The sequence below is a fragment of the Balaenoptera physalus genome (genome assembly GCF_965194825.1).
Source record: "Balaenoptera physalus genome assembly, chromosome: 5".
Lineage (NCBI taxonomy): Eukaryota > Metazoa > Chordata > Mammalia > Artiodactyla > Balaenopteridae > Balaenoptera > Balaenoptera physalus.
Window position 1 is genome coordinate 150,542,647 of NC_138884.1, and position 26,322 is coordinate 150,568,968.

Below are 26,322 nucleotides of genomic sequence, written 5' to 3' on the forward strand. Positions count from 1 at the left end.
AGTTGCAGGACGTGCTGCCTGTTGAGGACCCGGGGCCACATTGCACACCCACACCCACCACGGGGCTGCGGCCCCAGCTGCCACGGAACCACCCGCCGCCTGCGGCCCCCCCCCGGCTCATCTCCACTTGGTCGAGGCAGACAACAGGCACGTGGGACACAGTGACGCTCCTGCGAGACTCTTCTCTGCAACAGTGGAAGACAATCTGAGGGGCTGAAGTAGAGCATGAAACTTCACAAGGAAGACAAAACCCGAGGCCGGGCCACCCGCCGGACACTCGGACCTCAGGCGGGGGCCGGGGCCGCGCTAGCAGGGAGCAGGGAGGAGCGGGGACTGCGCGTCGTCCGTGGCCCCCGGCGCCGGCCGGGCCAGGCCCCGCAGGCCCCGCAGGCCGGCCAGCGCCAGGCGCACCAGCAGCCGCGACACGAGGAAGGCGAAGGGCACGGCGATCTGCATGGCGTGGAAGATGGCCGTGCTGAACCTGCTCAGCACGCAGGTGCAGGCGAAGGCCAGCAGGCTGGCGCAGGGGTACAGCACGAGCTTGGCGAGCATGAACGCGTGCTCCCGGCCCCCGAACCGCGCCGACGGCTGCAGCGTCTCCCCCTCCTGCAGCAGCGCCGTGGTCCAGATGGCGAACTGGAAGATGCTGGCGAAGAAGATGATGGCGCAGCTGACTCGTACGCTCTCCAGCTCGTCGTGGGGCCGCCTCGCGAAGGCCGACGTCTGCTGGTAGGCCAGGGGCAGGCCGCCCACGAAGGCCAGCGAGAGCGTGTTGAGCAGCCCCATGGGCTGTGTGGCCTTGCGGATGTGCAGGAAGAGCGAGTGGTGGGCGAACCAGAGCAGGCCCACCGTGGCGAAGGAGCCGAAGTAGGCCAGGAAGTGCGGCCCAGACGCACCCAGCGCCGCCACTAGGCTGCCATGGAACTTCTCCTTCACGTCCTTGGAGTCCGGGACGTTGTCCTCACTGAGGGGTGAGACACACAGCATCTGCAGCGGCCCCACCTCGGGCGTCCGTTCCGGGCTGCCTGCCCCCACCCTGTCCCAGCCCCTGCGCGGGCTGCCGGCCCCCCACACACTTGAACTTAAGATGAACGAACGGCATACACTGAGATTGCGCGGATCTGTGTTCACACACACAGCGCCGTTCACCTGAAGTTCAAATTCAACTGCAGCCTGCGTTTTCTTGGCTGACCGCAGCCCTGCCCGCCGGACCCCGGGCTGGTGAGCGGCACGGGCCCTGAGCCCGCAGCCCGTCTGGCGCCCATGGGTGGGTGCTCCTGAGGTCTGCCCACCGTCCTGCAGCGGCCCGACCACTTCGGGAGCGGTCCCACAGACCTGAAGGGCCTTTGCCTTCGAGGTCCTCAGATTCCTGGGCAGAACTTTATCGTAAGGAGCGATTCTAAGGCACATCCGGCCCAGGCTTCTCCCCACTGAGGTCATGGGGCTGCCGCGCTGCAGCCACGCAGCCCAGACACACCTCTGTGCCCACGATGGCAGCTGCATGCATGCTGGTGGGGCTGGGGGCAGGAGACAGAGCCTGGGGGCTTCCTGGGGATCCCCACCTGGGTTCTCGGGGCTGTGGCTCTGGGTGGAGGAAAGAACCCTGACCGCCCCCCCGCCCCGGGGGTTCCCAGCCATAGCTGGTCCTTGCTGCCACCCAGCAGGGGACCCAAGCCAACAGGGGACCCAAGCCAGCATGGCCCTGGCTGCAGGGCAGAAGCAAAGCCAGATCGCCCCAGAACCTTAGGTCTAGGTCTCAGAGATTGGTGCCAATGGACATTTGCCCCCAATTTTTAAAAATTCACAAATTACAGTAGGAAAAAGCTAGTAAGAGAAATTTAGGAGCATCAAGACCTTAGGTGAGGGACTTCCCTGGTGGTGCAGTGGTTAAGAATCCGCCTGCCAATGCAGGGGACACGGGTTTGAGCCCTGGTCTGGGAAGATCCCACATGCTGCAGAGCAACTAAACCCATGCGCCACAACTACTGAACCTGCGCTCTAGAGCCCGCGAGCCACAACTACTGAGCCCACGTGCCGCAACTACTGAAGCCTGCGCGCCTGGAGCCCATGCTCTGCAAAAAGAGAAGCCACCGCAATGAGAAGCCCGCGCACCACAATGAAGAGTGGCCCCCGCTCGCCGCAACTAGAGAAAACCTGCGCGCAGCAACGAAGACCCAATGCAGCCAGAAATAAATAAATAAATAAATAAATTTATATTAAAAAAAAAAGACCTTAGGTGATCAGTTACAGAACATAAAATCAGAGCATTTTAACGTTAACGAAATAAGAATGTGCTAAAGTATGACCGAGGAATAAAAGGCTTTAGAAAAAAGATGGAAGACTCGAAAAAGCAGCAGATAAAACACTGAGAAACAAAATTACAGCAACGAAGGCTGGAACTGTGACAGACTGCAGAGGCCGCCCGGCCGGGCAGAAGAGCAGCAGGGAAGGGAAGAGGCGGGCTCGGGGCAGGAGATGGACGCGGGGGGCTGGGGGTTGCCCGCCCTGCGTGGGCAGCCCTGGGAAGGAGGCGGACCGGGCCCTTCTCAGGTGGGTTCTCAGGTGGGAGCCCCTTGGGGAGGGTGGGCCGGGGGACCTCGGCGCCTTTGTGGGGCTGGCGGAGGAGTCTTGGCCCGGCGGGTCCTCACCAGATGTCCAGGATGAGCAGCGTGGCCACAATGGCGTAGACCCCGTCACTGAAGGCCTCCACCCGCTCCTTGCTGAGCGGCTCGTGCAGGTCGAAGGTGAAGATCTCCAGGCTGCGAGCCGGGGGCTCCCTGGGGCCTGTGGGAGGGGTGGCCAAGCCCTCAGGGCCTCGGGCCAGCTAGGAGGCCCCGCGGGGACGCCGCCTGCCTGGCCCGTGCTCTGCGCCCCACACTCCAGCCCCGCCTGGCACCTACCCACAAGCCTGGCTCTGCACCAGCCGGCGGCCTTGCTGACGTAGGGCAGGAAGATGACTGTCGCCATCAGCAGGTACGACTGCACGAGACAGGGCACCGGGCACGTCAGGGCGCGTGGTGCCTCCACCGAGGGGCCCAGCCAGGAGTCCCACCCCAAAGCCGCCCGCCCGGAAGGGACTGCAGCTCGAGCAAGAGGAGACGAAACAGGTGAATCATCTGTCATCAAGACGGAAGCCTTCCGTGCACAGGAGAACATCACCGGGGGGTGAAGGGACATCGCACAGAACGGAGATGTTTGCAGGCCACACGCCTGATAAAGGGTTACTATCCGGGCTTCATAAGGAGCCCCGACAGCTCCACGACGGAGAGACAGATAAGCCAACTGAGAAACGGGCCACGGACCTCGACTGACATTTCTCCGAAGAAGAGGGACGCGGCCCCGACACGTGTGGGCAGGCGCTCAGCACCACTAACACTCGGGGAAACGCCAGTCACAACCACGAGGAGAGCAGCGCACACCGTGGGACGCTCCCAGCGGGAACAGGAAGCGGCTGTACTGGGCCGGGGCGGCGGTGGGGGGGCGGGGAGGGGGGTTGGGTGGGTGGGGGGCGGGCGGCTGGAGCCCTGTGCGCCGTCGGTGGGAGTGTAAATGGCGCAGCTGTTGGAGAAGTGTGGAGGTTCCTCAGAAACTAAACGGGGACTTGCCACAGGACCCGGCAAGTCCACTTCTGGGCACACACCCAAAAGCACGGAAAGCAGGGGCGCACCCATGCTCACGCAGCCGCCGAGTGTCCGTGGGTGGGTGATGGGGCCCTACCGGCTAATGAGAAGGAAGGGAATCCTGACACCGACGACGTGGACGCACCTTGACAACATGCCGAGTGAAAGAAGCCAGGCGTAGAAGCCTCCTATTTCATGATTCCACTTATATGAAGGAACCAGAATAAGCAAACCCCTACAGACAGAAAGCAGACTCGCAGTTTCCCGGGACTGAGGGGCGGGGAGACAGGGAGTGGCTGCTCATGGGTCCAGGGTTCCTGTCTGGGGGGGATGAAAAGTCCCAGAACCAGCGGGAGGTGATGCACGGCGACGTCAGCGGTCAACGCCGCCGAGCTGCACGCCGCAGATAAAATGGTCACAACGGTCAATTTTTTGTTACGCGGATACCCAATTATTTTAAACAGGGAGGCCGGCGGGCCAGGCATGCTCCCGGGCCCGAGGTGGCCGCAGAAGGCTCCTCGCCCAGCCCTGTCGCCTCGGCCGGTGGCCCCCCTCAGGGAAGGGCTTCCACCCCGTCCTTCACAGTCATGCTTCAAGGTCACCTGGCACCTGGCCTGGTGAGGGGACTCAGGAGACAATGGGCACCTCGGGGACAGACGGGGGCGGCCAGCATCACAGCTCTGCTTACGACCTCCGGTCTCCACATGTCAGAAGACCACACCATACACGTCACTCAACACACACACACCAAGGGGGGGAGTGTCCCAGGTGCCTGGCAGGTGAGCGCAGAGGCCCCAGGGGGCGACGGTGGCCACGCAGGATCGGCGCGTGTGGTGTGTGTGCACGTGCGCTGCGGGGTAGGAGGGGACAGAACAGCCCGAGGGGGAACCTGAGTCCCGGGGCAGGGGGAGATCTAACTGGCCGTGGGGACCTGCCCAGGTCTGGAGGAACAGCAGGCACAGGGCGCTGGCGTGGGAGGCCCTGGGCCCCGAGTGTCACCACGGGAGGAGGGCGGTCCAGAGGGAGGTCAGGACGGCCCGGGCCAGGGCAGTGAGCAGTGGCTGGCCCTGGAAGGTGGGCCCCACACAGAGTCCCAGATGAGGGAAGGGGCTGGTGAGGACGCCCGGAACGATGGCCGTGGGCTCGTGGGGAGGCTGCAGGGGGTGGGCCTGGGGGCCAGGAGGCTCTGACATGCCTTGTCTCACAGGGGACGAGGGGTCAGACCCCCACTGTGGGGAAGGAGGGGGAGGGATGGAGAGGAAGGGGCAAAAAACGCAGCACAGAGAAACGACCGACCGCCCCCTCTGAGACCGCAGACCTCCCAGCCCCACCGAGGACCCTCCTCTCCCCAGTGTGGCGGCCCAGCGCCCGCCTCCCACTACTGCCACCCCGTGAGGGTGTGCCCACTGCCCAGGCTCGTCACTGCCCCCGGCAGCGCGCTGGGCCCTGTCTGCCTGCTCCAGGCCCGGCCAGTGGGCACGGCCCCCGCGGGCCTCAGCTCTGCCTGCTTCTCCTGACCCAGGCCACACGCACCACATCCCAGCTGTGCCCTCCGTCCTCCATGCGACGACCCTCACTGCCCCTCAGCCCCTGACCTCGTCCTCAGAGCCAGCAGGGGCTGTCCCACCGGAAGCCCGGATGCTGCGGGCCCCTCAGTCCTGCCCTGCCGTCTCTCCGTGCAGCCCCCTCGCCAGCCCCACCCTGGGACACCCTGCCTGACCCCGAGGGCCCCCACAGCATCCCTCCCGCCCGAGAGGAGCGGGGCCCACCCGAGAGGCGCAGCCACTGTACGGCGAGGGGACAGAGCAGAAGCCCGAGGCCAGCCCCCACCTCACACACCAGCGTCCACCCTCCCCTTTACCCACCCGTGGCCTGACCTGGGGTGCCCTGGATACTGGACCCCAGCCCCCAGCTCCATCCTCCGGGGCGCGGCTCTGCAGGCCTTGCCATCCTGTTTGTTTTAAACTTGGAATTCTCTTAAAACACTTACTAGGTGTTTAGAGTAACGTTAACCGTTCATTTTTTCACACGTCTTATGATGCTTCGGGTTTAAAGATTCACTTTACTTCACTAGCGCTCAAGTAAAGGCAGGAGCCGTGCATCAAGCTTCTACAACCAGCTCTGAGACGGCGGCTCGTTAGGATTTACCTCCCTTCCTGGATGATGGAAGCTCCACCAGAACAATATGCCTATCAAGTCAGCTGTGGGCTAAACACAGGATGCCAGCCGGCTCAACGCCTGCAGCTCGGCTAGGACGGAACCCCCGTATACACTATTGATACCATGTATAAAATAGATAACTAACGAGAACCTACAGGGAACCCTACTCAATGCTCTGCGGTGACCTAAATGGGAAGAAAATCCAAAAAAGAGGGGATGCATGTGTATGCAGAGCTGATTCACTTTGCTGTACAGCAGGAACTAACACAACAGTGTAAAGCAACTACACTCCAATAAAAAGGAGAAAATAAATAAGTAAATTAAAAAAAAAAAGCACAACCTGCAGGCTCCAGGGCGCCGTGGATGGAGTCCCGCCCGGCTCTGCCCACGCGGCCGCCGTCTCTCCCTGGACGCTGGGGGTGCGTCCGCCCGGCCCTGGCCCAGCTCCACCCACGCCTGCACCTCCCTCTTCTCCACTCCAGTCTCTCCTGCTCTGGAGTTTCTCTCTTCACTTTCTCTCTCTTCCGGTGGCTCACATTCCTACGCAGGCACGTCTTTAGAAGGCGCACGGCCTCCCGGGCCCACTGGGCGTGTGCCGTGTTCACCCACGCGGGCTCCTCCCTGCAGAGCAGCCCCCCGGTGGGCCCCCCACCCCGACTCACCACTGGGTAGAAGAAGAAGGAGAAGCCGGCCGCAGCCAAGCACAGCGCCGGGCCCCGGAGAATGATGCCCAGGATGTGCTGCCGGTAGAGGGCCCGGTGGGCCGAGCGCTCGATCTGGGGGCTCAGCAGGTGGGGGAAGTGGAAGGCGTAGACCACGATCAGCGCCTGCGGGAAAGGAGGGCTGCAGGGTGCGAGCAGGGTCTCGGGTGGGGCTCGCTGCAGGATGTTCTGGGGGTGCAGAGTGGACGGGAGCCCTCGCTCTGCTCTGGGGGTCAGGTGTGGGTCTCAGAGAGCCCCGCCCGAGGGTGCCGGCGGCCCCATTTCACTCTCTCTCCACGTCGGCACAGGAAGCCCAGGCCCCGAGCGTCTCTGGCTTTGTCCTGCTGCAGCCCACGCGGGTGCCCCGTGGCAGGCGCTGCGTGGCGGGTGGCGTCTGCACAACTCCCACCACGGGCGGCCCGGGCACGCGCTACAACTCCTGCTCCACGAGGACGGGGTGTGGGGGCGGGGAGCCGGTGTCCTACCTGCACGGCCCCGACGGCCATCACACACACACAGAACAGGAGAATGCCCAGAGGCACCTCGGGGAAGGCCACCATCAAGGAAAACTGCAGCCAGAAAAACCCCCAGAATCAGGACCCGCAGGGCCGCAGGGCCCGTGAGCCCCGGGCGTCAGCTGGGCTCTGCCTGGTCAGGAGCAGAGCTGTCTTGGGTGGGAGCGGCCTGAGCCCTGGAGGCGTCTCTCTCACAAGAGCCATTCCACCCAACGCTTGAAGCCTTTAAAGCTGCAAGCTTATCAGATTCATAAAGACTCCCCAGACCCCAATTCTCTGCGATGTGCTCCGTACCCAGAGCCCCGCTCTCTGTCAGAATCAGGGGGAGCTGCGGGGTGAGGAGATGGAGGGGTCACATGCTGGGGACGAGCCCAGGTCGGCCAGGAGGCCATGGGCTCTGGGGTTCAGGCAGGAGCCGAGAGCCTTAGGGAGCACGGAGAGGGCGCCCCTCACTGCGCCCTCGGAGGCCAGGCTGGTGTCTCTGCCCCTGACAGCCCTGCTTGGGGCCCTGGAAGCCTCCCCACTCCATCCAGCCCGGAAACCCAGGGTTGCCCCTTCCCCCGGAACCTTCTCTCCTCTCTGCAACCCCGTGGTCCAGGCCCTGGACCTCCCAGTGGTCTGAGAGCTTCTGAGAAGGGAGCATCTTAGGGTCAGAGCCCTCCTGCCCAGTGGAGGGCAGGCTGGACCCCCGGGTGGAAGTGGGAGCGGAAATCCCTGTGACTCACTGTGAACGGCAGGAAGGTGATGGTCATCATGCAGGCCTGGGAGGGAGGGAGGAAGAGGGGCTGAGGGCGGCGTGCGGGGCCCTGGGAGTGGGCGCGTCCCAGCCCGCACACCCAGGGGCACCGGGGAGCTGAGCACAGGCAGAAACCAAAGGAGAAACTCACCAGGTTAAGCAGGGCAAGCGTATCGTCTATTTTCCCAACAACTTGGAACAATCTCAACAATTCAAGGAAAACAGGAAAAGTCATGCTGTCAGTAAACATGGTTCTAACGGCATCAAATACAGACACTCATACAACAGAGACGGTTTCACACCGAGACGGGAAGACACGGACAGAAGCCTGAAAACGGGAGTCAGGAAGCAGGCAGAGCTCCCGAGGCCCCAGCCCCTCCCTGGCCCCCACACGGTCCCCCCAGGGTTCTGACCCACGAGGACATGGCCTTCTCCCCCCACTGGGGAGGTCTGCACCCGGCCAGGGGCCAAGGGCAGCTGGGAGGCGGCCTCAGGGGCCAGGCACTTCTCTAAAAGTCAGAGGTAGGGGCTGTGGCCCCGAGATGGCAGCCGAGCCCCGGACCCAGGGCGGGTCTGTGCCGCTCCCAGCAGGGGGACCTCTGGCAGAGGGGGGTGGGCTCCGCTGAACAGCCCGCAAATGAGGCCCGTGCGGCCCTGTCCACTCTGCAGGGTGGGCGGGGCTAATGGGAAGCCGGCCACGCCAGCGGCCCACACGGCCGCCGGCAGGACTGGACAGAGGTGGCTGTGGCCCCCCTGACTCTCGCCAGCCCTTGGGTCTCTTGCTTTCCGTGAACAAGGAGGCAGGAGAGGAAAGCCTTTAAAGAGGGTCACGTGTCCCCACCAAAAACAGCCACTTTGCTGAAAACAAGTATGTGGTGTATAAATGTTCAGAGACACTTTTAACCCGAGGGCCGCTGCCTTGTAGGCTCCTGGCTTCCTGCATCCCCAGCAACCCGCTGGGGAGCATTTTGTAACCGAGATGTCAGCACCCCAGCCCATCCCTACCCATCTCCGGGGGCCCTCCTGGTCCTCCCACCCCATCGGGGGCTCAGGTGACGCCCACAGCTCTGGGGCCCTGTCCCCCTTGGGTCCTAAGGAACCTTTTCCTCGTTAACAGAGAGCTCGGGCCCTGGAGCGTGTGTCCCAAGGCCTCACCCTCCTCACCAGAGTCCAGGGACCAGGACGGAGGGGCCGTGCACAGCATGTGTGTCACAGTGCAGCAGAGGTGGTCAGCCCACGGCCCTGCCCTTGCCCTGCCCAGGCTCACAGCGGCCCGAGCAGTGCTGCACCCGGCACCCCATTCATCGTCCCGGCCCTGGGGTGTAAGCCCTGTTGCTGCAGTGTGCAGAGGAGAAAGCAGAGGCTTGAGGGAGGACTCGGCAGGGAGGGCTGGGGGAGGGAAGGGGAGGGGGAGGGGAGGGGAGGGGGATGGGGATGGGGAGGGGAGGGGAGGGGGATGGGGAGGGAGGAGGGGGGGAGGGGAGGGGAAGGGAGAGGGAGAGGAGGGAGGAGGAGGGGGAGAGGCAGCCCACTAACGTGACCCCTTGTGACTCAGCCCCGGAGGGCGGGGCTGCCATCCACCCCGAGGACAGCTCATCAGCACTGAGTGCACCCCCACTGCCACCCCGACCCTCAGCCAGGGCGAGGACACACCTGCTGGACACACACCCAGCCAGGCACAGTGTGGCTGCCAGCCCGGAAACAGGCCCCAGCCTGCCCGTACCTCGTATGTGCCGCCCAGGCTGCGGTCACGATGAGGAAGGTCATCAGGTACACAGCGATCCTCGTGGCTAGAAGTTTCTGGACACTCTTGTCAAACTCCTGGAACAGAAGAGCATCAGCGTCAGACGGAGATTCACCCACGGCAGCTGGCGGCCCCGCCCCCGGGCACCAGGCCCTGGGGGGCCGGAGAAGCACCTGGGAGCCCTCACCTCCCCCCACCAAGGCTCAGCCTCAGTCCCGGGCTGTCCCTGAGGCCCCTCCGGAGGCTCCCCATCTCCCCAACATGGCAGGCCCCCCGAAATGCCAGCTCTGGAGGCAGAGAGGATTCGTCGAGCCTCTCCCAGGATCCCGGCGGGGTGGCCACAGGCCATGCAGCCACACGAAGTCACGGCGTCACCGGGTAAGTGATCCCGAAGCAACTGCGAGGCCTGGCGAGAGGGCCGCGGTGTCTGGACGCCAGGTGATGGGCTGCACAGGAAGCTGGGCCCCCAGGCCGGGGGAGGGTTTAAGCTTTGTCAGCAAAAACTCCAAATGCAAAACCGGTGCCTTGCCCGTGTCTGCTGGTCGTCTGAGACCACATGAGCAGCACCGCTTCCAGATCCCTGGGTCCTCTGGCCTTGATGAACCTTCTCCTTCGTGTCAGGAGGGTCCTCGGCGCCTTCCCTGAAGGAGTCTCCCCGCCACCGCGGAACCTTCTGGCTCAGAGCCCTCTCGTGGGTCAACGGAGGTCACGACCCCGACCGCAGAGAGGCAAGGAGCTCCAGGCCCGCGCATCCCATCACCCCCCGCATCTCACGTGCACACCCACCACCCTGTTCTGAGACTGGTGGCACCGAGGTCCCCAGAAGGTTCTGGAGCAGGCACAGCCAGGAGAGCGTCGAGGCCCCCGGTGGGCACACGGCTTTCCTGAGCTTGGCCGGAGCGCAGCCCCCAGGCCCCCTTTGGGGAAGGGGACGCCCCGGAGCAGAGGAAGCCGCACGGGGCCCTTTGCTCACCGCGCCAGGTGCCAGTTGCCAAGGTCAGGCTCGACCATCATTTCTGTTTCATTCTCATCCAAACCCTACGAGCAGCAGCGACATCACCCCCCGCAGGTGACTGCCGGCAGCGTCCAGGCTAAGCGTGCTGGCTGGGCTGCAGCCAGACCACGGCCACACGTCCTGGGCCAGCACTGCGCATCCTGGAGCCCAGAGGTGACCCGTGCTCGACGTGAGGGGCCCAGAGAGCTGTGCTCGCACACACACACGCCCACGAACTCCGAACGTCTCCCGGAATCACGTCCGGTTTCTGAGGTGCTGCGACGTGTGGCTATTTTACTTATAAAATGGAAATATTCCAAACTGACTAGCAATGGAAAAACCTCGTTTCCCACTCACCTCCCTGCTCATGGCGCAGGCCCACGCCCGGCAGGCCCATGCCCGGCAGGCCGGCCACCCTCTGCTCCCCAAGCACCTGCTCTGAGGGGCACGCCAGTGTGACAGACAGACAGCCCAGGGAGCTTCCCCGTGACGCCTGCCACCGCAGTCCGCGCCAGCCTCCAGGCGCTCCTGCCTTTCTCAGGGCTCAGCGCGAGGGCACCGGGGCTGGATGGCATCGCTGGGGGACGCGGCGGACGGCCTGGCCCTCCCAGCCAGGTACGCCCGAGCGGAGCCCGGCCTTGAGCTCGGGGCCTGCGCCTCCTGGACCCTCGCCCGCACACCAGACACTGCAGACTGTCCCAAGTACCTGTTCCGGGGAGATCTCCGTGTGGGTCACAGGCAGGATCTAGGAGAACAGACACAACACGATGCGACCTTTGGTGGAATCAAGACCCTGCGTGGAAAGCCCAGGAACACTTCTTGGGCTGGGCACTGACTGCTCCCTGGATGCCACGTGCCGGGGACTCAGGCCAGTCCTGGGCTGCTCCTCCCCACCCCCAGCAGCCTCGGGGCCCCGGGTCAGGGCCCGTGCTGGGTGGGGCCCCGCACGGACCATCACGGTGGCAATGATGGACAGAAGCGCGTCGCTGAAGCTGAGCATGCGATGTGGGTGCTGGGTGCCGTCGGCCGTGTCCTCGTCCTGTGAGCCCGTGGGGGAGGCTCCCTGCCCATCCAGGGCCGGCTCCGGGGTCCGGGGCCCAGGCGTGGTGGGGCCTGGCAAGAAGGGCAGGCCTGAGCCCGTGGCGGAGGCTCCCTGCCCATCCAGGGCCGGCTCCGGGGTCCGGGGCCCAGGCGTGGTGGGGCCTGGCAAGAAGGGCAGGCCTGAGCCCGTGGCGGAGGCTCCCTGCCCATCCAGGGCCGGCTCCGGGGTCCGGGGCCCAGGCGTGGTGGAGCCTGGCAAGAAGGGCAGGCCTGAGCCCGTGGGGGAGGCTCCCTGCCCATCCAGGGCCGGCTCCGGGGTCCGGGGCCCAGGCGTGGTGGAGCCTGGCAAGAAGGGCAGGCCTGAGCCCGTGGGGGAGGCTCCCTGCCCATCCAGGGCCGGCTCCGGGGTCCGGGGCCCAGGCGTGGTGGGGCCTGGCAAGAAGGGCAGGCCTGAGCCCGTGGGGGAGGCTCCCTGCCCATCCAGGGCCGGCTCCGGGGTCCGGGGCCCAGGCGTGGTGGGGCCTGGCAAGAAGGGCAGGCCTGAGCCCGTGGGGGAGGCTCCCTGCCCATCCAGGGCCGGCTCCAGGGTCCGGGGCCCAGGCGTGGTGGGGCCTGGCAAGAAGGGCAGGCCTGAGCCCGTGGCGTGCTCCTGGGGGCCGCGACACAGGGCGGGGGGCGCCTGGGAGGAGCCACCCGCTGGGCGGGGCTGGGCAGAGGGGCCCTGCCGCTGCTTCCTCTGCCCCGTTCTCCTCCCCCGGCAGCCTTCTAGAAGAGGGGCCTGTGACCTGGGAGACACACCCTGCGACTGTGTCCCCTCTGGGGACAGGAGAGGCAGGCGAGGGCACACGGTACGTATGGTGGATGCTCCGGGGCTGGGCGTGGCACTCTTGACCCCAACCAGACACCGCCGTGTCCCTGCTCCCACTGCACCCTGCATCACAGCCGTGATGCGACCTTTGGTGGAATCAAGACCCTGCGTGGAAAGCCAGCTGCCCCAGCTGCCCCGGCTGCTGCCCCACTGGAGGGCGCGCTCGCTCCTCCTGTTGGCAGGCGGCCTGGGGGACTGGTCGGGCACCCACCGGCGACCCCCCCATGGCAGAGCTCCCTGGACAACTCAGTAGCAGAGGTGGGCTGGGAAGACAAGCGAGGTGCCAGCTGACGGGGCTCCGGGCGGAAGAGATGCCAGAGCCTCCTGGGAACGGAGTCGGGGCCCCGCAGCGGGAACTCCGGGGGGGGGCAGGCCGTGGCCCCTGTGAGGCACCAGGCTCCTTGCTGAAGGCGGCGCGCGTTCTCTGCCACGGAGCTGTGCCTGGGCAGAGGGACGGCATCGAGAGGTCGGGAAAGAGGTCGGGGCTGGAGTCACCCGCAAAGGCTCTCCGAGAGGACGAGACGCCCCGCGGTGGCGTGGGGTCAGGACTGCGCCGAGGCGCCCGGGAAGGAGCAGGAGGCGGGTCCAGAGCGCAGGATGCCAGGGCTCCTCCAGGACGGGTGGCCCGCGCGGTGAAGCCCCCGAGAGGGAAGACTGGAAGCGGAAGGGTGCCCTGGTCTCCCCCTGCAGCGGACACTGCTGACCCCGGCAACGCGGCAGGAACCCGAGCGAGAGCGAGAGCGAGCAGGCGCTCCGCGGTGCAGCCGGGCGTCAGAACTAAGGGCACGCGAGCCGCCCGGGACAGGACGAAGACAGAGCCCCGCCCCCCGGGCGGAGAAAGGAGGCTCACGGCGATTTCCGGGCAGGAAGAACGAAGTGCGGACGCACGTGTAAGACACTCGGCAGCCTGGGAAACGCAAAGGAAACCGACGAGAGGACAGTCGGCTTCGCACAAGTCAGGGAGTTAAGAGGCGGCGAGGGCGCAGGGGATGCAGAAGCTGGCAGGGAGTGCAGGGCACCTCAGCCACCGGGAGACCACTGAGCAGCCGGGCAGGGCTGCGGTGCCCACCACCAGGCGGCCAGCCCCAGGGCGCACACGAGGTGGGGACTGCGGGCCTCGTGGAGCGGTTCACCTCGACGATGAAAGTCACACACGTTCTGACTGACTGACAGGCGGCACATTATTAACCACTAAGGGAGCTGCTACCAAGGGCTGTGGACTGTCTGTGCCCCGAATATGCACGTGTCGCATGTCGAGCCCCACCCCGGGGGATGGGACAGAAGGTGGGGCATCTGGAGGTGACTAGGGTTAGAGGAGGCCGGGAGGGTGGGTCCCAGGGTGGGATGGGTGCCCTGATAAGAGGGGACCAGCGTGGTCCCTCCCTCTGCTGTGTGTCTGCAGGCCAGGACGTGGCCTCACGGGAAACTGAACTGGCTGCCACCCTGATCTGGGGCTTCCAGCCTCCAGGACTGTGAGAAATAAAGTCCTGTTGTCTAAGGTCCCAGTCTGTGGCATTTTGTTGTGGCAGCCAGAGCAGACTGAGACAGTAAATGACAACAGATGAAACAACCCACATGCAGAAACTCAGAGGCACAACGCTGAGAGGGATGGCCCAAGTGCAGAAAGACACACATCGTGTCACACGACTGATGTACACACATACACCAGTAAGAAAGAGCACAGTAACACCAACAGGACAGCACTGCAGTGACCCAGGCAGGGCGGGGTGGAGGATGGGTGAAGATGGGGCTCTAGCTCTCATCTGCATCTCTAATTTCTCTCTCACTGGATTCACTTTGTAAAGTTTACACACAGGAAGAATCACTCCTTCTGGTGCCCAGCACTGAGATTTAGACAAATGCACAAGGTGTGTAACCATGGCCCCAGTCACAAAGCAGTTCTGTCCCCGAGCAGTCCCTTTGTGGGCAGGCCTTCCTCCACCCAAACCCTGGCCACCGCTTGTGTTTTCTGTTACTGTCACTTTGCCTTTTCCAGATTGTCCCATAAATGGACTTGTACCCTAAAGAACCTCTTGAGTCTGGCTTCTTTTACTTAGCACAATGCATCTGAGATGTACCCATGTCTGGGGAGTATCAGTAACATGTTTTTTACTGCTGTGTAGTTAATTGTACTGCATGAATGTACCTGTTTATCCATCCACCAGTTGGGAAACAGGTCATTCACGGTTTTAGCAGTTAAGAATAAAGCCACTATAAAGATTTACACACAGGTATTTGTGTAAACCTGTTTTATTTCTCTTGAGCGAATACCTCAGAAGGGGTCTGCTGGGTCATTTAGTAAGTACGTGTCAACTTTACAAGAAACTGCCAAACCATTTACCGAAGTAGCTGCACCGCTCTGCATTCCCACCCGCAGTGTGTGAGGGCTGCATCTGCTCCCCACCCTCGCCAGCACTTGGTTTGGAGGGTCTTTTTAAAATTTAATGAATTTTTAATTATAGCTGTGCTGAGAGATGCGCTACCTCACTGTGGTTTAATTTGCACTTTCGTATTGACCAGCTGGGTATTCTCACGCGCCTACTTTTTAACTGTACATCTTTTGTGGCAAAGTGTCTGCTAGAATCTTTTGTTCACTCTTTTGAGGGGTTATTTGTATTCTTACTGAATTTTGAGAGTTTCTTCCACATCGTGGTTAGAAGTCCGTTGTTAGATATGTAATTCGCAGGCATTTTCTCGCAGTTATGTGGCTTGTCTGTCCTTCTCTTACCAGTCTTCAGGAGAATGTCAGTTTTAAACTCTGACGGGACTTCCCTGGCGGTCCAGTGGTTGAGACTTCACCTTCCAATGCGAGGGGTGCGGGTTCAGTCCCTGGTCGGGGAGCTGGGATCCCGCATGACTCAAGGCCAAGAAACCAAACGTAAAGCAGGGGCAGCATTGTGACAAATTCAGCGGAGACCTTGGAGATGGTCCACATCAAAAAAAATCTTTAAATCTGGATGAATTACAACTCGCCACCTTTTCATTTACGGATCATTCTCTTGGTGTCATATCTAACATCGCTTTGCTTAACCCAAGAGCACAAAGATTTTCTGTTTTCTTTTAGAAGTTTTAAAGTTTGAGGTTTTACTTTTGGTCTACGATCAATTTTGAGTTAATTTTTATATAACATACAAAGTATAGTCAAGTTTCCCTTTCTTGCAGATGGACGTCTGGTTATTCCAACACTTCTTGTTGAAAAGACTGTCCCTTCTCCACTGAATTGCCTTTGCACACACCTTGGTCAAAAACTAACAGACCACATTTGTGTGGGTCTATCTGGGGAGTGTCCATTCTGTCCCACTGATTATGCATTTATCCTTTGCCAGTTTCACACTGCCTTGATTATAGCTTCATAGTAAGTCTTGATATCTGCTAGAGTCCTCCAACTTTGTTTTTTTTCCAAAACTGTTTGGATTATTCTAGTTCCTTTGCCTCTCACTCACATACTCCTGCTTGTTGGGGCCCCCTTCATAGTTGCTACAGGCAGAAAGACGGGGTACAGCAGCCCTCACTGCCCAGGCCTACAACTGGGAACTGGCCTAGGGTCAAAGCCACGAGGAGGAAGAGTGAAAAAATGGAAAACTCACACGTGTGGTCACTGATTCAAGTTTTGACTGCCCTTTCCAACCTATTGCCTTTTGCATACTTTTTCTTTTAATATTTTGTCCAGAGTTTTTACCTGTAATCAGCGGGAGAGGCAGCCGGAAGGGGGCTTCCTCATCTTGGCCAGCACTAAACTTAATACTTTTTTCTTTTAATTTTTTAAAAAATATTTATTTATTTATTTATTTGGCTGCGTCAGGTCTTAGCTGCGGCATGAGGGATCTCTCGTTGCAGTGTGCAGGCTCTCTAGTTGTGGCACGTGGGCTCAGTAGTTGTGGCACACAGGCTCTAGAGCGCTCCGGCTTCGTTGTCCCGTGGCATGTGGGATCTTAGTTCCCTGACCGGGGATCGAACCCGCGTCCCCTGCATTGGAAGGCAGATTCTTAACCACTGGAGCACCAGGGAAGTCCCTAAACTTAATACTTTACAGAAGGGAGGGAGAGAGAGGAGCCGAGAAGAGCAGGCGGAGGGGGCGAAGGGAAAAGAAGACCATCTTGACAAAAATAAGACAAAAGGTAATGTGTTTCTTTAGGCATGGGTTAATCTGGGGAAACAGATGTCCATTATATTGCTTTCTACACTTTTTGTATGTTTAAGTTTCTTTCAATTAAATTTTATTTTTAAAAAGTCAGTAAATATCAAATATAGACACAAAAATCCTCAACAAAATGTTAACAAATGGATTCTGCAACATATAAAAACAATTATATACCATGCTAAGTGGGATTTATTCCAGGAACGCAAGGTTGGTTTAAAATTAAAAAATCAATTACTGGAACACACCATATCAATAGAAAAAAGACAAAAACTATCATCTTAATAAAGGCAGAAAAAGCATTTGACAAAATCTAACAGCTCTTCGTGATAAAAACTATTCAACAAAATACGAATGGAAGGAAATTTCCTCAACCTGATAAAGGGCTAATATCACACTCAATGGTGAAAGACTGAAAACTACCCCCCTCAGATCAGTGACAAGACGAGGATGTCTGCTCTCAGCACATCTATTCAACACTGCTCGGGGTTCTACCCATGGCAACTATGCAAGACAATGAAACAGAAGGCATACAGCCTGGAAAGAAAGAAGTAAAACTATCTCTATTTGCAGATGATGTGATCCTAAGGAATCCACACAAGAAAACTATTAGAACTAATAAATGAGTTAAGATCAATATACAAAACAACTGCATTGCTATTTACTAGCAATAACCAATCTGAGAATAAATTTAAGAAAACAATTACATTTATAATAGCATCAAAAATACTTAGGAACAAATTTAACAAAGGAGTACAGGGACTCCCCTGGTGGTCCAGTGAAAAAGAATCCACCTTACAATGCAGGGGACGCGGGTTCGATCCCTGGTCAGGGAACTAAGATCCCACATGCCACGGGGCAACTAAGCTTGCGTGCCACAACTACTGAGCTCGCGCGCCTCAACTAGAGCCCGTGTGCCACAAACTACAGAGCCCACACGCTCTGGAACCCACGTGCCACAACTACAGAGCCCACGTGCCCTGGAGCCTGCACGCCACAACTAGAGAGGAGCCTGTGCACCACAACGAAGAGCCCGTGCACCACAAGGAAATATCCTGCACGCCTCAACGAAGATCCCACATGCCGCAACTAAGACCTGATGCAGCCAAAAATAAATAAAATAAATAAATAAATAAATAAATAATAAGTAATCTTTAAAAAAAGGAGTACAAAACGTTGTTGAAAGAGTGAAAAGACATCCTCTATTCATGGATTAGAAAATTTAATATTGTTAACATGACAATACTTCCCAAATTGATCTACATATTCAATGCAATCCCTATCAAAATTCCAGCTGCCTTCCATGTAGAAATTTACAAGCTGACTCTAAAATTCATACGGAAATTTAAGGAACCCCTGGCTATTTAAGGAGTAGCCAAAACAGTCTTGAAAAAGAACAAAGCTGAGGACTCACACTTCTCAATTTCAAAACTTAGTGCAAAGCTATGGTAATCAAGTCAGTGCAGTATTGGCATAAAGACAGATATATAGATCAATGGAAGAGAATTGAGAGTTCAGAAGTAAACCACTATATTTACGGTTAACTGATTTGCAATAGGGTGTCAAAGCCATTCAATGGGGAAAGAATAGTCTTTTCAACAAATATTGCTGGGACAACTGGATATCCACATGCGAAAGAATGAATTTGGATATTACCTCATGCCACATACAAAAATTAACTAAAAATGGATCAAAGACCTAAATGTAAGAGCTAAAACATTGGAGAAAATCTTCGTGGCCTCACATTTGGCAAAGAGTTCTTAAATATGACACCAAAAGCACAAGCAACAACAAAAAATAAATTGGAGTTCATCAAAATTTTAACTTTTGTGCTTCAAAGGATGCTATTAAGAAAGTGAAAGACAATCCACAGAATGGGGGAAAATATTTGCAAATCATGTATCTAGTAAGACTCTAGCATCCAAAATATATACAGAACTCTTACAACTCAACAGTAAAAAGACAACCGAATTCAAAAAATGGGCAGAGGATGTGAAAAGACATTTCTCCAAAGAAGATATTCTAGTAGCCAATAAGCACATGAAAAGATGTTCAACATTATTGGGTTGCGTTAGGGAAAAGCAAATCAAAACCACGAGACAGTCACCCTCCAGGAACGCCATAATACAAATAAATGATGGACAACAGCGACTCTTGGTGAGGATGTGGAGAAAACGGAACCTTTGTGCACTGCTGGGCGGGAATGTAAATGGCACGGCTGCTGTGGGAAACAGTATGGAGGTTCCTCAAAAAATTAAGCAGAGAATTAACATAGGATCCAGCAATTCCACTTCTGGGTATATACTCAAAGGAATGGAAAGCAGAAACTCGAAGAGATATTTGTACACCAATGATCACGGCAGCATTGTTTGCAATAGCCAAGAGGCGGAAGCAACCCCAGTGCTCATCTACAGATGAACATCTGAACAAAGTGTGGCATCTGCATCTACGATGGAATATTATCCAACCTTAAAAAGGAAAGAAATTCTCACACGTTATGACATGGGTGAACCTTGAGGACACTATGCTCAGTGAAATAAGCCAGTCACCAAAGGATAAATACTGTCTGATCCCACTTACATGAGGTCCCTAGAGGAGTCACATTCATAAAGAAAGAAAGTAGAAGGGTGGTTGGCAGGAGCTGGGGGAGAGGTGGGAGTTACTGCTTAATAGGAGCAGAGTTTCAGCTTTGCAAGATGAAGAGTTCTGTGGACGGATGATGGTGACGGCTGCACAGCAATGTGAATGTACTTAATGCCACTGAACGGTGCACTCAAAAAGGGTTAAGATGGTAAATTTTGTTATGTGCATTTTACATGGCTAAAAAAAAAAGCACCTGGCGCATAAGTGTTCAAAAACATGTCAGCTACACCTAACCTTCATCACACACAAGTTTTTAAGGCTCATGGTGATGAAGGAAAGAACATAAGACTGAAGGCAGAGGAGAGTGGAGTTGAGAAATGATTTTTCTTAAGATGGAAGAGACTGAAGAATTTTTAAATTCCGACGGCAGGAAGAGGGAGAAGTTGAAAATTCCTGTAACAGAGAGGAGGTAACTGAAGGCACGTGACCCTGCAGAGTATCACCCAGGGTGCTGGCTACGCCTCAGGGTGCGGTGGGGCAGAGGTGTCCTGGGCGGGCTCAGTCTGGGAAAGCTCAGAACGGGAAATGCCAGAGTGCTGTCTGGAGATATTTATGGCAAAATGACAATAAGAACAATATGTGACATCTGTCCAACATTTACTAAGTACTAAGCATTGTTCCAAGTACTTTATATGTCCTGTTTCTTCTAATTCTCAAATAATGCTGTGAGGATTATTGAAAGACAAATAATGACTCTGTGGTGTATGTGTGTGTGTCTAATAGTGAGAGCTCAGTGTGCATCAAAGTGCAAGGAGTTTGATAAGGCTGGAGCACAGGCTCAAATTGGGAGGTGTACCTGAAGTATAAGGCAGGACTAAATCACAAAGAGCCTTGTAAGCTCCTTCAGGAGTGTGGAAATTCTTGGGAAGATTATGCAGGGATTGTGTACTTTTCTTTACACACATACATATATATAAATATATATCATGTATTATATTCCGTATACAAGTCCATTATCAGATATTTTCTCCCAGTATGGGCTGTCTTTTCATTCTCTCAACATGTAAAAAAAATATATATGTTTATATATTTGTGTATATATATACACACACATATATATTTAAATCAACGGACTTTTTTTTAGCAGTTTGAGGTCTGCAGAATAATCGAAGGGAAAGTACAGAGAACTCCCATATACCCGTTCATTCCCCCCCCTTCCCCCACCATTAACATCTTACATTAGTGTGGCACAGTCAATGAGCCAACACCGACACACTGACACACCATTGTGTTGTAGTTCTATGGGTGTTGACAAATGCATGACTTGCATTCACCACTATAGTACCACACAGAACGATTTCACAGCCCTAAAAATCCCCTGTACTCCCCCTATTCATCCCTCCCTCCCCCCCGGAAACCCCTAGCAACCATGGACCTTTCCACTGTCTCCAGTCTTGCCTTTTCCAGAATGTCATGCAGTTGGAATCTAACAGTATGTGTCGTTTTCAGACTGGCTCCTCTCACTTGGTGATGTGCTTCTAAGGTCCTCTGTGTCTTTTTGCGGCTTGTAGCTCATTTCTATTTATTACTGAGTAATACTCCATTTTATAGATGCACCACAGTTTATCCATTCACCTACTGAAGCACATCTGCAACAATGTATTTTGAAGTTGTTAAGTTTGATGAAGTCCTGTTTATCTATATTTTAAAATTTATTTATTTTATTTATTTATTTTTGGCTGTGTTGGGTCTTTGTTGCTGTGCGCAGGCTTTCTCTAGTTGCGGCGAGCGGGGGCTACTCTTTGTTGCAGTGCGCAGGCTTCTCATTGCAGTGGCTTCTCTTGCTGCGGACCACGGGCGCACAGGCTTCAGTAGTTGCAGCACGCAGGCTCAGTAGCTGTGGCTCACAGCCTTAGTTGCTCCGCGGCACGTGGGATCTTCCTGGACCAGGGCTGGAACCCGTGTCCCCTGCATTGGCAGGCGGATTCTCAACCACTGCGCCACCAGGGAAGCCCGTTTATCTATTTTTTATGCATTGTACTTTGGTGCCATATTGGAAATTCTCAGATTGTTTTCTAGAAGTTTTATGGGTTTTTTCATATATGATGCAATGTATGGATTAACATTCTTTTTTTAAACATATGGATATCCAATTCTTCCAGCATCGTTTGTTGAAAAGACTATCCTTTCTCCAATTACCTTTATTCCTTATTCAGAATCAACTGAACATATTTATACTCATGGGCCAATTTCTGGACTTTTTATTCTGTTCCATTGATCTACTTATATATCTTTATACCAACACCACACTATTTGGAGTACTATTTGGATTACTGAAATTAGATAGTGTTAAGTCATAAAAATCTGTCCTTGTTCAAACTTGCTTTGGCTATTCTCGCTCTTTTGCAGTTCCAAATGAATTTTAAAATCAGTGTGTCCATTAAAATAAAAGTCTGCTGGGATTTTAATTGGAATGGCATTGAATCTATAGATTAATTTGAGGCCCTAACGATCCTGAATTTTCTAAATTAATGAATACTCTGTATCTTTCCACTTATTAAGGTCTTTAGTGTCTCTGAGCAAACCTTTTTAGTTTTCAGTTATAATTCTTGCACATCTATTTCAGATTTATCCCAAAGATTTGGTATCTTTTGATGCTCTTGTAAATAGTGTTTTTTTTCTAATTTCAACTTACAATATTTGTTGCTAGTTATTTAGAAATATGCAATAACTTTTAATTTATTTTGCATATTAACCTTGTATCCTGCAACCTTGCTAAAGTCACTAGTTCTAGTAGCTCTTTCTGTAGTTTCCATGGATTTTTTACCGAGAACAATGATTCTCAACTGAGGGCAATTTTGCCCCTCAAGGGACATTTGCAATGCCTGGAGACATTATTTTTCCTAAGATTTTTTTGATGTGGACCATTTTTAAAGTCTATTAAATTTGTTCCAATATTGCTTCTGTTTTATGTTTTGGTTTTTTGGCTGCGAGTCATGTGGGATCTTAGCTCCCCGACCAGGGATCGAACCCTCACCCCTTGCATTGGAAGGCGACGTCTTAACCACTGAACCACCAGGGGAGTCCCTCCTGGAGACATTTTTGGTTGTGACAAGTGGTGTGTGTACTAGTATCCAGGGGGCAGAGGTAGGGGTGCTGCTAAACATCCTACAGTGCACTGGAAACACCACCCCTCCACTCCAATGAGGAATTATCTGGTCCACAATGTCAGTAGTGCCAAGGTTGGGAAACTCTGACATGGATGATCATGTGATCTTCAAATAAACAATCTTCCTTATTCCTTTTCAATATGGAAGCTTTTAATTTCTTTTTCTTGCCTCATTACATTGGCTAGAATTTCTAGTATAATGTTGAATAGAAATGGTGAGACCAGATACTTGTTCCCAATCTTGGAGGGAAAAAAAACATCCAGTCTTTCATCATTCCATAGGTCAGCTATAGGTTTTTCATAGATGCCCTTATTATGTTGAGGACGTTTTCATTTTATTCCTAGTTTGCTGACAGTTTTTTGTTTTTGTTTTTTTAATCAGGGAATGGATGCTGGATTTTGTCAAATGCTTTTTCTTTTTTTTAATTTTTTTTTTTCGGCTGTGCCATGCGGCATGTGGGATCTTAGTTACCCCATCAGGGATCAAACCCGTGCTCCCTGGAGTGGTAGTGTGGAGTCAACCACTGGACCACCAGGGATGTCCCCATCAAATGCTTTTTCTATGTCTATTGAGATGACCCATTTGGTTTTCTTTTTCACTGTAATACTGTAAATTACATTGATCCATTTTTTAATACTAAGCCAACTTGCATTCCTAAGACGAACCTCAGTTGGTTATGTTGTATTATCCTTTTTATATAGTATTGGATTCAGTTTGCTAAAAAATGTTTTAAAAGAATTTTTATATCTTTGTCATGAGGAACATTAGTCTGCAGTTTTCTTTTCTTGTAATGCCTATGTCAAAGTTCGGCATTAGAATAATGCTATCCTTATAGAATGAGCTGGCATTCATATTTCCTTCTTTCAATTTTAAGAATCTATATAGAATTGGTATTATTTCTTCTTTAGTTTGGTAGAATTCCCAGTAAAGCCATCTAGGTATGGAATTTTCTTTTAGGAAAAGTTTTTAACTACAAATTCAATGCTTTAATAGTTATACAGCTATCTAGGTTATCTACTTCTTCTGGAGCGAGTTTTGGTATTGTCTTCCAAGGAATTTGTTCCTTTAGTACAAGTCGTTGAATTTATTGGCATAAAGTTGTTCATGTTATCCGATTACCCTTTTAGCAATGATGTCATCACCTTCATTCATGATATTGTTAACCTTTTTTTTCCTTGTTCAACCCGGCCAGAAATTTCTCTATTTTATTTATCTTCTCAAAGACTCAGCTTTTGGTTTCATTGATTTTCTCTATTGTTTTTGTCTTCTATTTCATTGATTTCTGCTGATATTTATTATTTCCCTTTTTGTACTTAGAGTTTCATTTGCTCTTATTTTTCTAGTTTATTAAGATGAATGATTTGAGACCTATCTTCTAGTAGTGTTTTAGCCACAAATTGTGAAATGCTGCATTTTCATTTAGTTCAAAATTTTAATTTCCCTTTTGATTTCTCCTTTGACCTATGGGTAATTTAAAAGTGAGTCAGTCAGTTTTCAAATATTTGGATGATTTTCCAGATATATGCTATTGATATCTAGCTTAATTCCATTGTGGTCAGAAAACATATTTGCCCAGAATATGATTCATCTTGGTAAATGTTGTTTATATATTTGATAACGTGTATTCTACAAATGTCCATTAAACCAAGTTGCTGGTGTCACTCAACTCTACCATACGCTTGGTCATTTTCTGGGTATTTGTTCTATCATTATCTGAGAAAGAAGTATTGAAATCTCCAACTACAATTGTGGTTTTGTCTATCTCTCCTTGCACTACCGCTAGTTTTTGCTTCATGTATTTAAAAGCTTTATTACCAGGGGCAGAACTGTTTAGGACTGTTATGTCTTTTCATGAATTTATGCTTTCATCATTATAAAATAATCTTCTTAACTTCTGATTATAGTCTTTTGTTATGAAATTTACTACAAAGGGACAGGTTTGGCAATGAAGACTATAAATTCAGTTTTAGACATGTATATATGGCGATGAGACTATAAATTCAGTTTTAGACATATATATATGACATGTATACATGAGCTATCTCATGTATATGAGAGATACCTAAGAACTAATATCTAAGAGTTCAGGAGGGAAGTGTGTTCTGGAGACACAGATCTGGATTAAGATGATGTTATTATAACACCTAGTGCAGTGTCAGTATAAAAAGTGCTCCATCAGTACGAAATACAAAGTCTGAATAGACTCTTGTCTCCAAAGTAATTACACTATTAAAAATCTCCACCCAACTGTAGGTCATACCAGAATAAATCCATAGCCTCCAAACTCAAATGAGCCCTGGACTACATCATGCTTTCTAGTGAGTTATTCACTAGGTTTTCCACAAAAGCTATTTTAGATCTTTTCCACACTGCTCAAATCTTAGCTTTCTTACCTCCCTTCCCATTTTCGGGAGGTGTTTTCTTCTCCTTATTCACAGTGAAAACAGAAGAAAACAGAGAATTCCTTTGCTTTCAGTCCAATAAACACATAAAGTTACAACTACAACCCACCTACCTCCGTTCCTTTTACGATGAAAAGTGATTTTCTTACATCCAAAGTGAACACTTCCCTATGCTCTGGATGGCATTCCCTCCTACCTTCTAGGGGACCACTTTGCACCTGTCCCTTCTTTCCCAGCAGACACTGACTGGCCCCCTCCCATCAGCTGGAGGCTGCTAAGCCATCTCCCATCCTGCAACCTCTCGACATCCATCGTAACTCTAGCTCCCACACTTTCTTCTCCATAGCCAAACTCACTGAGTTATCTCCACTTACCATCTCTCTCTCCATTTCTTTATTCTTCCACTCAGGGTAATGGAGAGTTTCCAATGAAACAATTTATTCTTGGCAAGGTCACCGAAGATCTCATTGTTGCTAAATCCAACATACATCTTTTACTACTTTTCCTACTTTTAAATGACATTTCACACGTTTAATTACCACCCCCCCCCCCAACATCTTTCTTTGGCCCGGTGACATAAAGCTCTCTTAGTTTTATTCCTGCTTCCCTGGCTGCTCCTCGCCTCTGAAGACTGTACCCTCTTTCTAACTACGGTGTCCCCTTGGCGCGCTCTTCAAGTCAACTGCCACCTACATGCTAGGGACAACCAAACACAGCCTGGGCTCTTTCCTGAGCCCCCAGTCCTTGTATTCCATTTACCAGACGAACACACCGGCTGAAAAAGCCACGTAACTTGTGTGGACTTCTAGCTGTACCACTAGCTGTATCAACAAGACCCTGGCCACCTGGCCAGGTAATGACACTGCTGAGCACATTTTGCACCCAAAGGCGGGGTGTGGGGTGCGGGATTAACTATACTGTGCGTTCTCCAAGATAATCGAGGATCATTAAGGCGAACACTTATAAAAGGATACGGCAAGCAGTAAAGCACTGCATGAACGCAGCTGCTTTATTATAAGGATAACGCACGTTAGCCCGTCTGGAAAGAGATTTTTAGTAGCTTGAAATTCTAGGCGGGTTAAGATGCTGCCTAGGGCTTTCAGCTCCAGTTCTCAGTTTGGGGATGAACGCTCTACACCAGGACCTACAGGAAGCAGCCGGGCACACAAGCGAGCCAAGGGGTCAGGCGAGTGGTGGTGTCTTACCTGAGGGGGCAGCTCTAGGTGATGGGGGACACGCGGTATTCTGGGTCCAATGCTGCCAGATCTGACTTTTCTACAGAAGCTACAAAACTCGGTTTCTAAAATTAAGCTCTTCAGTCTTTTAATAGCAACCAACTCGTTAAAAAGACGGACACTGTGGGACCCCGGGCGCTCCGCGCACACGACCCGCTCCTCCCGCCGTGCGGCCCAGCCCCGGGAGCCCCCGAGCACCAGCCTCCGCGGAAACGGCCACGTGGGGACGGTTGAGCGCCGCGCCGGGGGCCAGACCACCCGTGGGCAGCCCTCTGCTAGCGCGACACCCGAAATCCGTTCCGAGGCCGGCAGCACCGCGCACGCGCACCAACCCCCCCACCCCCGCACCCCGACCTGCGCATGCGTGGCCGCTGGCGCGGCGGAAGTGAGGCGCCGGCGCTCTTCCGGGCGGCGA

At 53.9% G+C, this 26,322-nt stretch overlaps 1 protein-coding gene across 7 annotated transcripts; it reads right to left on the bottom strand.

Annotated features, from left to right (window-relative positions):
* Positions 1–162: 162 nt before the first annotated feature.
* On the bottom strand, positions 163–26,248 carry TMEM175 (transmembrane protein 175). Of its 7 annotated transcripts, XM_082462586.1 has the most exons (12): positions 26,106–26,243; positions 25,878–25,956; positions 11,423–11,583; positions 11,177–11,215; positions 9,456–9,553; positions 7,884–7,935; positions 7,722–7,757; positions 6,967–7,050; positions 6,443–6,607; positions 2,901–2,979; positions 2,649–2,784; positions 163–964 (listed from the first exon to the last, which is right to left on the bottom strand). In XM_082462586.1, the coding sequence occupies exons 3-12, from the start codon at positions 11,468–11,470 to the stop codon at positions 307–309; spliced, it is 1,395 nt and encodes a 464-aa protein (XP_082318712.1). In that variant the 5' UTR covers positions 11,471–11,583; positions 25,878–25,956; positions 26,106–26,243; the 3' UTR covers positions 163–306. The 7 variants fall into 7 exon arrangements, with proteins under 7 accessions (XP_082318712.1, XP_082318711.1, XP_082318714.1 ...); XM_082462585.1 differs by lacking the exons at positions 11,177–11,215; positions 11,423–11,583 and having other exon boundaries at positions 25,878–26,248; XM_082462588.1 differs by lacking the exons at positions 11,177–11,215; positions 11,423–11,583; positions 25,878–25,956 and having other exon boundaries at positions 26,106–26,223.
* Positions 26,249–26,322: the final 74 nt, after the last annotated feature.